The sequence below is a fragment of the Tachypleus tridentatus genome, chromosome 8 (assembly GCF_004210375.1).
Source record: "Tachypleus tridentatus isolate NWPU-2018 chromosome 8, ASM421037v1, whole genome shotgun sequence".
Classification (NCBI taxonomy): domain Eukaryota; kingdom Metazoa; phylum Arthropoda; class Merostomata; order Xiphosura; family Limulidae; genus Tachypleus; species Tachypleus tridentatus.
The window spans coordinates 66795781-66807942 of NC_134832.1; the positions used below are offsets into that span (position 1 = coordinate 66795781).

At 33.2% G+C, this 12162-nt stretch overlaps 1 protein-coding gene across 9 annotated transcripts in view; it reads left to right on the forward strand.

Moving 5' to 3' along the window:
- LOC143222566 (myelin expression factor 2-like) overlaps positions 1–12162 on the forward strand; it is a 90965-nt gene that overhangs the window by 7076 nt on the left and 71727 nt on the right. For all 9 annotated transcript variants that reach the window (XR_013012319.1, XR_013012320.1, XM_076449227.1 and 6 more), the window contains exons 2-3: positions 7496–7671; positions 8611–8671. Coding sequence is in view for 7 of the 9 variants with exons in the window: in XM_076449227.1 (XP_076305342.1) it covers positions 7496–7671; positions 8611–8671 (237 nt within the window). In the remaining 2 variants the exon portion in view is untranslated. The remainder of the gene's footprint in view (positions 1–7495; positions 7672–8610; positions 8672–12162) is intronic.

The following is a 12162-nucleotide window of genomic DNA, read 5'->3' on the forward strand; positions in this document are numbered from 1 at the left end:
TATAATAAAACACAAGCATAAGATAGATCTTTCTTGAGCTATCTTTACTATTCTGTTCACCCTTCAAGGTGGATTTCTATACGTGGTGAGGGTGCCTTCCAGAAAAGATTTTGTACCTTCAAATTACTTTCTTTGGGATCTAAACATCCAATCCTGTTTGTGGTGCATGGTGACCTGTGAAGGGGAGGAGAGTATCTTGACCTTGAATTATTGTAGAGGAGTAGCCCCCCCCCCCAAGTCATTCAGCTGGTTTGCTTGGGTTAGGGTCCACTGAGTACCAGTATTGGATGTTCTCAATTCGTGTTGCAGACATTGTGTCTGATGCTGGAGTTTGGGTATAGTATGCTTGAAACCCTAGCATTGCTGCAATGTCCTAGTTTAGCATTGTAGTGTATCCCCTTCTAGGGCTCCATGAGAGGTGGGGTCAGTAAGCACTGAAATGTATTGCCTTTATTAAGAATACCCCTTGGGGATTCATCAAAAAGAAACAAAATATTGGAAAATGACCACGCATGGACAACTCTGTTGCACAGTCACTATCTAAGTAAGATTCTGTACTTCAATTTCTGGTTATGCATTCCTTATCCAAGAAATCCTTAATGCAAATGTCTCCCTCTTTTATTCAAAATGGATTAAAAGGGTTTGCTGGCTCTCTCAATTCAGTAATGAAGTTATGCTTTAAAGATATTTTGGTGGAAACATCTTCATCGCAACCTACCAAACTCCTTTTGAAATCAAAAGCCATGGGGGATTTTCTCACCGAAGTTACTCCCCATGCAACTTTGAATTCTTCCAGAGGAGTTGTAGTTCAGAGGGATTTAAAGAACATTCCCAAGTACGAGATCTTCACTGGTTTCTCCAGCTAAGGCATTTCTGCAGTGTGCCAGTTCTCAACTCGCAGAGACAGAATTATGATGCCTACTACTGTTTGGATATTGACATTGACATCACTATGCTCTCCTCCCACAGTTAAAGCAGGCTATCTGAGCAGTAATGTAAAGCCATACATTTCCAACACTTTCAGACATTTTCAGTGTTAGTGGTTGGATCACTTGACATCATGTCGTAATTCTTTAACTACATGTGTTTGTAATGATGGCAAATACCATGAAATGAGTGCAAACTGGAACCACAATGTGTTAACTTTAGTGGTTCACACTTCTGTTACTCTATTTCTTGTTCTAAATGGAAGGAGCAGAAAGAGGTGCAATGCTTGAGAACTATAAACAGTATCTCCTACCCAGAGGCTCAGAAGTTATTGTCTCCCACTCCATCTCGAACAGATACTGCAGCACTCTCTTTCACTGCCGTAGTGGGAGTGCAGAGCCCTTTGCCATATATCCAAAAAGTGTTTTGGCCTTCATAGTTAAAAAAGTTTATGATTGTACATTTACTTCCATCTCTGTCTCCACAACTCCTTCCAGTGACTGAGGGAATGAACAAATAATTGTTCACATCTTGGGTCTGCAGAAGAGGATGGACCCAAGGAAATATCCAAACCTGGAGCCAAAGGAAGTGGACAGAGACATGCCTAGTCACTTCAGGGCAGGATCTATAGAAGTCGACAGACCTCCATCCAATAAAGAAAAAAGTGATTGAAAACAGAAGGGCTCCCTGCCCTATTCTCCTTCACATAAATGAAAATGGTCACTTTGATAGAGTGGAACTGTTGGAATTTTTGTTTGAATACAGATGACATTAAGGATTTGACTTATTCTTACCAACCTGCTTTTCTCTCCTCACAGGAATCATTTCTGAAACCTGTTAATGCAGTCAGTCTTTGGCAGTTTTCTTTGTACATGAATGACAGGTTGTGTGATGGATGAGTGCATGGAAGGGTGGCACTGCAAGTTGATCAGCACATGTTTGCCCTGTCTTTCCTGCTTGATAAACCCATGTTTCTTTGTGTTGTACTATCACTATTTTTTCTCTCTAATTGGCTTCTCTAGAGACCTATGATTAGTCAGACCTTGATGCCCTTGTTGAGCAGTTACTGTCTCTATTTTTAATCCTGGGGAATTTTAATGAATATAATTTCTTCTAGAGTGGTGCTAATATTGATGGAAGTGGCTGTTTCATAGAGGATATGTTCTCAGATCACAACCTTTCTTCAATATGGATTCTTATACTTATTTTCTTGCTTTTTTTGCTATTGGATCTCTCTATCTGCTCCCTTTAACTTTTCTCTTACTTTTCTAGGAGGATTGACAGTAACCCACAGGGAAGTGATCATTTTCTTATCATTTTGAGAGGGACTGGCCATGGCCAATGGCATCAGATCTGCTTGCCTCGATGGAATTTAGACCAGGCTAACTGGCCCTCTTTCACTGTACTCTCAGGACTTGACCCTGCCTTTGTCTGTAAGTCATCGATAGATGATTGTGTGGCAGCACTGACTGACTGTTATGTCCAGGCAGCTGCTCAGTGTATTCTTAAAACATTTACATTTCCACAGTATCTTCATTTGTGGTGGAAATCTTCCTGCCACGTGGCTTGGAAGGCTAAAAAATAAGCCTGGGATTCCTTTTAAGCAGGCCTGTGCACATGCTCAGTATGGTAGACATCAAAATCAGGAGGGATCTTGAATTAAATACACATCTAGCATCTCTTTTAGCACCAGTTTCAAAGTCATATGAGACAAGATTCAAAAGGTCAGTGGACAGTATACTTCTGTTCCCATTTTGATCTTGCTCTCTGATGACCAGGAAATTGCTGATATCCAGAGCATTGCCAATACACTTGGAGAAAGTTTTTTGCCAAGTATTTAGCACTTCTGTTTCATCCTCAACCTTCTTAATCATCAAGACACTGGCAGAGCAATTGCCTCTTACCTTTTCGGATTGATTGTCTCTATGCCACCAACAGGGTAATTACCCAATCCTAAGCTCTGTCTTAGACTTAGAGAAATTGTGCTTCCTGTGATTCATGAGGAAAAGTTCTTAGGGCTTGTATTTTGACTGTAAGCTTTCCTTTATTCCACACATCAAGCAGCTATGTGTCAAGTGAACAAGGACACTGAAAATCCTTTGTGTCCCCTCTTCCACCTCTTGGAGAGCAAACTGATGTTCTATATTAAAGATTTAGTGTGCTCTCATTCATTTGAAACTGGATTATGGGTCTCTGGTCTGTGACTCTTCCAGGACCTTGGCCTTGAGGATGTTGGACCCTGTTCAACATCAGAGGCTTTGGCTTTGCAAAGGGGCCTTCTTCACTTCTCTTGTCCATTGTTTGTGTACTGAGTCTTGTGAACTTCCTCTACGTTGACCTATGCCATTTGCATCTGTCTTTATGTATGCTTCAAATGTGGATCCTTACCACAACATCCCATTTTGGGTTGTGTTTCCTTCCTCGGTGGACCATTGTTTCTTTTGTCCTTTGTATCCGGGCATAAGGTCAACCCAACATAGCTTATTACTCTTTCCAAAAGTGACCTTTCTTTGAGTCATCTGAAGAAGTCAGATAATCCCAATTGGAAGTACATCCTTCTATTTGCCAAACTTGTTTTGAACCATCTTTCCATACCCATTTATACAGATGGTTTGAAATCATGTGACTGAGTTCTTTCATGGTTTGTTGTGGTTTGGTGGTTGCACACAAAACCCTCTACAATTTGTGTTCACTGCTGAATTGTATGCCATTTCTCTTGCCTGATTGTCACTTTCACATAGAGGCTATACAGTACACAAACTGTATTATTTATATTAACTTGCTTAGCTCTCTACTGGCCCTGGAACTGTTTCGTGTTAGTTCTCACCCTGTTCTCATCAATATTTAAAATTGACTGTCCCATTTCTCTCCATCACCTACTTCTGTTTAGGTTTTTAGATACCAGGCCACATTGGTATTTGCAGAAGCAAGCTTTCTTGCTGACACCAGAGCTAAGTCTGTATGCTGTATTGCTATTGTGGCCATGCCTTTCCCATACATGGACTATGGTCCTCTACTCATGGCCTGGCTCCATGCCAGTTGGCAGTCAACTTAGAGTGAGCAACATGATAACAAGCTTTTCAAGATCAAACCTTTTATTGCTCTTTTGCTGTTTGCTTCCATAAGGATCAGAAGGAGGAGTTGTCCTGGCTAAGTTACGTACTGATCAGTTTTTTAACTCATCATCTTCATTTTACTGTCGTGCTGTCATTACAAGCATAAGTAATAGCACTATATATGCAAAAAATGAGCCGTTTTTGCATATGTATTTCTCTACAAGTGGGTTTTCTCGACAACACTGATTAAGTAATAGCACTGTTTTACTATGGGTTCATCCTTGACATTGGACATTGTCATTGGCCATGGTAACACTGTCTACCTGAAGATGGCTGGTATGGGTATTAGCACTTTATTTTAATTAAAATGCCAATACTTGTACCAGCCATCTTGAGAATACATTTTTACTTCAAGTGGGTTTCTCGTCATCAGGAACTGTGGAAAAACAGTGAAAGCGTATATGATTGATTGCATTTTTAAATTTTGAACGTAGTCACAGATCTTTTGAACATTAGTTTTTTGTTGGCTACATCTAGTTTGGAAGCCAATTTAACTAGACTTCTTTTCTGGTGGAGTCTTTTTTTATTTTTATTAAGCTACAGCCTCAAAGCTGCTGTGAATCACTGAATCGATGCATTTGGATGACTTGTGGTTTCATCGTTGTTTCCTTAATAAAATCTTCACTGTATTACCCTACATGACCAACATTATTGTAATATGTGACACAATAAGAACACCATATTTTCTGTTCAGTTTCAAGCCATGGTCTGCTTATTGTTCATCTGATATGAGAGATTTGATCTCATGCATTGAGTTTATGATCTGTTCAACTACTTGATGATAATCCTTTGCTTGGCCTCTCATACTTGCCCAAGGAAATTTTCTCAGATGTGGAGATAATCTCATTCTCAATGAAAATTAATAAATTGTATTACATAGATACAGTTGAACATATGGTATTGCAGTTAATATTAAATTCAAGATTTAAGCAAATTAGCCTACATATTGTACTAAAGCAAAATTGGCTTGTATTATGAATGTGATAGAAGATTACTATTATGACTATGATTTAACTTTCTTTTCATAACAGAAGAGGAAGCTTCTTTAAGTTAATAATCTACACTGACACTTTTCTTCTGCTTCTGTTAACACTTATCATGATGGGTTACAGATCGAAGGCCATGCCATCACATTTGTAAAATTGCGTTCAAACTTTTATTGGACTACTATTTTATGAATGTCATTAAGTTTGATATCAAACTGTAGAATATAGTTAAAATTTTTATATTGTACATTATTTTATTTTATTTAAAAGCAAACGTTAAAATGAAAGATCTAAAAATAGATGTTTCATGTGATATTTTGAATTAGTACTGGTTCAGATTAGATGTTTGTATTGTCATAATTCAATGTCTGCAGTTTTGTCTGAATTATAACCTCAAACTACCAGTATTGACAAGCTAGAATATAAATAATACTATGCATTTCATTTTACTGAGATATGGCTTATATACTGCATCAAACATAACTGCCCCATTCATCTCTTTCCAATTTTGGAAATGGTCCCTTATGCACACTTACTTCAGTATAAGACTTGTGAAAAACCAATTACAGCTTAGAATCTTCCTTTGTTAGTTTTTGTCAGTTATTTTAATCTGTTAGAAGGCTACCTTGTTCTTTCATGTTAAGGTTTTATGGATTAGTTGTGTCCCTAGACTGCTCAAAATTTCACATTTTTCTAAACCTATTAATACAAGTTACTTATTAAGCTTGATAAATTATAGTGGAATTCTGTGATATCAATATACTAATTTATGATTTTTGATTATTCAACTGTATGTTTAAAACCTAAGTATTTTGTTTCATATCTGTCATGTGCAAAATTGTAAAATGCTTAATAACCTACTTCAAGCAGCAACCAAGTTCAAAGATCATAAATAGAAGAAATAAGTGTTTGCTTTATTTCTTTATTTACAGTTCTTCATTTTAAGCACAATTAGTTTAATACCTTATTTTTATATAGTAATAATCAATATACATATGTAATATATAATAATTGAAATGTGATTGCATATTATAAAAATATTACTAGTCCACTGAAACACAGTCAAAACTAAAGGTCAGTTTTATATTATTGAATACAATAATATGAGTACATGTGAGCTTCATCAATGCAGGTCCTGTAATGTTAGATAGGAACGACTACTCGGTCAGTATAATAAAATGATAAATATATATATATATATAAATGTATCAAGTTGAGATTTAAACTATTTAGCCTGTACATTTGTGTTCTCGAGTAATCATTTGTGGTAATTCTAGAATGAAAACAGCATAATTTATATATTTTGTAATTTTGTTATTATGGTTATGAGGTCAGTTAAATTTACAGACCTCACTTGTTAGGGTAGAGAAAGTAACAAATAATATAGTCTTAACTACATTTCAAACATTCATTTAAAGTATAAAGTTTTAGAGACTACACAAAACAAGATTTTTTGGATGAAGAATAGGTTTTTAAGCTTAACATAAAATTCACTTCTCACTCAAAATAGTAACAAAACAGACTTAATATTTTCACAAACAAATTTTCAGTAAAAATTCCTCATTGAAAGGTCTGTGTACAAAACCCATGCAATCTTTATTAAAAGTCTATCAGATTTTGTGAATATAATATAAACTCTTATGTTACACCAAGCCTGTTGAAAAAGATTGACAGGCTTATATATTGATGGATTTTTTTTGCGACTATAATTTATAAGTTATGTGATGAGTATCTTAAGACATTCATACAATGGCTGATTTGCTGTCTGTGGGGTGCAACTTTACCATCTTGTGTTTGCTACTGCTTCTAATAATTTAAATAGCTTTTAATTTTTAACTTAATTTTCTCATAATTTAGAATCCCAGTATATGCACATCTTTTATTTTCTTGCCAAAAATATTGTATATCTGATATTTTACCTCCTTTTTACAACAGTAAAGAAAACAGTGATTCTTTTTACTTACCTTCAAGGAATTAGTGTTAGAAATATTGCAAAGATCCTTTTTAAAATTTAGATCGGCAACTGAAATTAAAAAAAATGTTTTCATTGTCCATATTTGACTGGTTATTTAATAAATTCTAGTTATTCAAAACTGTATAGTCTTGCTGTGATATTACAGTATAACCCATTATCCAGTAAATTATACTTTACAAATTTAGCAATAGATATTAACTATGATGTCTTGAACACAACTGAGGATAGCAGTAATATTTTCTTGCAAATAATAGTTAAATTTGGTATATGTACTCTTTTCCAGTGCATAGATTTAATTCAGTATTTTTCTTTACCATTCCAAGACCCATATTGTAGTATGTATTTTAGTTTTATTTTCTTTATATGCACTGTTTTCTTGTACTATGGAGGGAGTTTGTTATGTAAAGCAGTATTGTTTTGTTGTACTCTTTTCTTTAGATATTAATACAAATGCTGTATAAACTTATGAAATAAATTTTTTTGTATGAAAGATCAAGATCACGATCTCCAGTTGAACGTAACAAAGAAAGAGACAGAAAAGACTATTCTAGGGATAGAGGATGTGATAGACGTCAGCAAAGACTGTCTGGCTTCAGACGTGTATATGTAGCTAATATTCCTTATGACTCTAAATGGACAGACATCAAAGATCTGTTCAGAGAGCAAGGTAAGATGAGAATTGTTATAAATAATAGTTTAATCTGAAATACGTGTTTATGTACATAAGATAAAATATAATATTAATTATAAGTTACTTTGCAATATAACTAGCTAATGGCCTCATTTAAATACTTGTGTGCATAGTGAAAAGTTTTGATAAGGTCCTTTTCATGGAATAAGCTAACAAAATGTGTGTAGACTAAAGATAAAATGTTCATGTTGATTATATCTGCAGAATGATCAATATTCACATTTAGGGGTATGTAGACTCTTAAGGTTTACCTATGCAGTGCTGTATGAGTACCATTGGAAGTATTGTAGTACGTGTCTGTTTGTTTAAAAAAAAAAGTAACTTTATTTTGTGCAGATGGACCTAAAAGAGTAGGGAATCTGAACTGATAAATTTTGAAAAAGTTTATGCATCTATATGGTGTATAAATTGAGCCTCAAATTCCACTTGTTTGTTAAAACATGGACCAATTTATCCTTGCATTTGTCATTATTCTGTAATTACAAAGTATGGAAGGAGTATATTTCTATGTATCACATCCATGTTTCTTTCAACAGCTGAGGGTATAGGTGCACTTATTTCACAACAGCTCTGTACTCCTTTAAAGATGCCACTCCCTCATACTTTCTCTAATTTAGTTTGTCCTTTCATGAATTCTGTATGTGGAAAGAGAGGTGAGTTGTTGGATTTCTATGTATGGTGTATATTATGCTTATGCACATGCCATGCTAACAACAAGAATTTATGGTACATAGGCAAAAAAAGGTAAATATTATAAATGAAGTCCGTCTAGCAAATAATTTTTGTTTGGGATGTGTCAAAAATACTTAAGTTGCTGCAAAAATAAGACCAGCATCACTTTTTAGCATATTTATTTTAACTTTGGGAAATTAACTGTTCTCTGTTTAATTCTTGAATTTTTGTTTGCTTGAATAGTTGGAGATGTTTCATATGTGGAGTTATTCAATGATGAAAATGGCAAATTTAGAGGATGTGGGTAAGTAATATGCTAAACATGAATGTTAAAAAAACAACAAAAAACAGTTATTTAATAGTGAGCTAAAATAGTTTACTCATTTAATACAGAATTTTTGTTGGATGAAAACCTAAATTGAAGTATGGGTTAAGTTTTGGGTTTAGAAGGATCAGTGATATGTGTTCTAAAGAATTTAGACCTTTATATTTGTTACTAAAAGTGCTGTGTATGGTGAGAACATATTTTCACCAAGAAATATTTTAATTTGTTGTTTCAGAGGAAATAGGGATTGAAATTGTTGTGCAAGAAAGATTGTTATGAAAGTTCCATTTCTTTTTTCTGTTTGATTAACCTTTAGATTTTTTTCATTTTATCTTGACCATTTGAAAAATTATTTTGACTGGATGACTTATTGATTTAAAACATTTAACATAAAATTATAAACATTACTTTTATCCTTTAAATTTGAATGCCCATTAGCCTCAAGCAGTTCTTCACTCTGCCTTCATGACCAGAATCTTGGTTGAAAATTCCTGTGCAATAACATATAACTTACTGAGTGTTAGTTGCTAAAGATGTATCAACCCTTTCTCTACAGGCTTTGTATAATATACATTGTTCATCTACACATTTGCACGTATTAATTATTTCCACTATAAGTTTTGATACAACATATGTATCTTCACAAAAGTTGTTACTGTCAGTAAAGATTAAAATATTTTGTATACGAAAAATCGGATTTCTTAATGAAATATTTTTACTAAAAATTTGTTTGAAAATAGTGTTTCATTACTAGTCTGAATAAAGTGTTTTATATTATGATTAAAAGAACTATTCTTCCTCCCTAAAATCTCAAATATTTTTGTAATCTCTTAAATATATTTCAGTAGGACTGTATATTTTGTTATTTTCTGTACTCTTAAGTGTATGGAGTCTGTCACTTGACCAACTTTTTAACTATCATGAACAGTTAGCAAATATAAATTATGCTTTTGTGTGCTAGAATGACTACACATAATAACATGAAAATACAAATGTATAGTGTAAGTAGCTTAAGCCTCATAATGCTATATATTTACATGTATATTAATTTTTTTATAGAATTGACCTTCCAGTCATGCCTAGCTAACATTACATAACTTGCAGTGATGCAGTGCCCAGGCATTCACTTTACATATTCAGTAATATACAACTGACTAATCTTCCCTATCTTAGCTGTTTTAGTGGACAAGTATTTTGTAGTATACAGTCACATTTCAATTATTATACATTTCATATGCATATAGGTTATTACCATTTAGAAGTAAATTAAACTTTTTTTTTTTTAAATGTAGAACAATAAAAGCGAAGTAAAACAATTATATATCTCTTATCGCTATGAACTTTGTATTCAATTGCTGCTGGACATGGGTTGCTAAATCTTTTAACATTTTGCACACAGAGGATATCAACTTTTTTTTAGGTTTTATATATACAGTTAAGTAACAAAAAAAAACTATACTGATACCATAGAATTCTACTATAATTTATTAAGCTTAGTAACTAAGATGTATGTAATTTTTAAAATATGAAACTTTGAACAGACTTGAGACACAACCTACCTCCTTGAAATCTTGGATCAAAAGAATGAGGTACCCTTTTAACAGATTAAAATGGCTGAGAAAACTATACTAGATACATTCTAAGCTGTTGATTGGTTATTCACATGTCATATGTCGAAGTAAGAGTATATGTGGGGCCATTGTATTTGATTCAGTACATAAGCCATACCTCAACAAAATAAAAAGATGAGATTCTTATTTTATATTCTAACTTGTCAATATTGGTAATTTGAATTTTTGATTTGTACAAAACTATAGAGTTTGAATTTGGACATTACAAACATCTAAATTAAACCAGTACTATATTCAGCATACCACATGACACCCAAAAATCACTGTTTAGATCTCTTCTTTTAAATTAAAAAGTTAAATAATGTACAGTATGAAAAATTGAATTATATTCTCTTGTTTGATATCAAACTTAATAACATAAATTATAAAATAGTAGTTGAATAAAAGTTTGAATGCAAGTCAACAAATGTAATGACATGGCCTTAACCTGTGACCCACAGTGAAAAGATTAATTGGCTTATGTATTAATAGGAAATTTGTGTGGTAACTATCAAACTGATAACTCTGATATTTATTTATTTATTGAAAGAAAAATATGTAACACCCATCCATGAATGAAATATAAAAGAGAATTGAGAGATTGAAATTTGTTAAGTTTTCTGTTGTTGTGGTCTCTTAAAAAGATGTTGAAAAACCTTTTCATACTTTTTTTTTTGTTTAAATCATTTCTATTTTAAAGGTTATTCACTTGTGTATTGTAATCCCTTATCTGATTGAGCAGAAGATGGCAACAAAATTCTTAATGCAGCAGTTGCTTTGCTCTATGATTTTATAAGCTTTTTCTCTACAAAAGTGATTAACTCTGTTGTTGTTTTATTTTACAAATGTTATTAGGGCTTGATTCCATGGAAATTTCCAGGTTGCTTGAGTAAAAACTTTTGTAGACCTTGAAAAGAGGTCCAATTACAACAATATTAATGTACAAAAACCCTAAAAAAGCCCAGTTACAATAATTTTGATGTTTTTGTGTCATATTTTCAGAAAGTAGAAATAATGCTTAGGTGGTAGTTTTACATTTATTTTATCTACTTTTTGATGTCTTATTTCCTAGGAAGTTTTATTGCATTGGAAAAAATAATTTTAAACCATGTTAATGTTACATATTATCCTAAGGAAACAAACAGTCAGTAATCTGTAAAACTTTTGAACAGAACAGCAATCTTGGCCAATCATGTTCAGTGTTTTTATTCTAACTAGCCTGGCCTCTCTGCCAAAAACAGTAAGGTACAGCCTATAGTGAGACTAGGCTTACATTAGAACTCTCACACGTACTACTGTACCATAATACGTACACAATGCTCGAGTACTACAGGTTTGTATTGATCTGAAGAGAGGCAGAGTTAAGTTTATTTTATTGTTATTCTGTTTCATACTGATTAAAAGAGTCACAAAATTTTGCTTGCAGTTATCATTATTATGTACTGTTTAATTTGTAGATTTTCCTGCTTTTCTCATGGTAGCAAGGCCTTTCTGTATTTCCAAGACTTGATTAATTGTGTCTGTTAGCCATAGACCTGTATGTGCATAATTGAAAGGGGATCAGTGTTTTAACTGTGATGCTTGATGATGAAATTTTTTAGTTTGTTTTCCTAAGTTTTATCATTTCTTGTTAAAGGTTTATTGGTAAGAAGTTGAGACAACCATGTTGGCATAAACATCTATAATAGAAATCAATCTCGACAAATATTCATGTTATCAGTTTATGTTTGTGTTGCAAGTTCTTGCTGTTCATAATTAACCTTTATGTTAAGATACTTTTGAAGAAATGTTAATGGAAAGAAAGCTACATGTGGAACTGAGCAAACTACCCATTTCACACTAATTCACTTGTACTTAGCA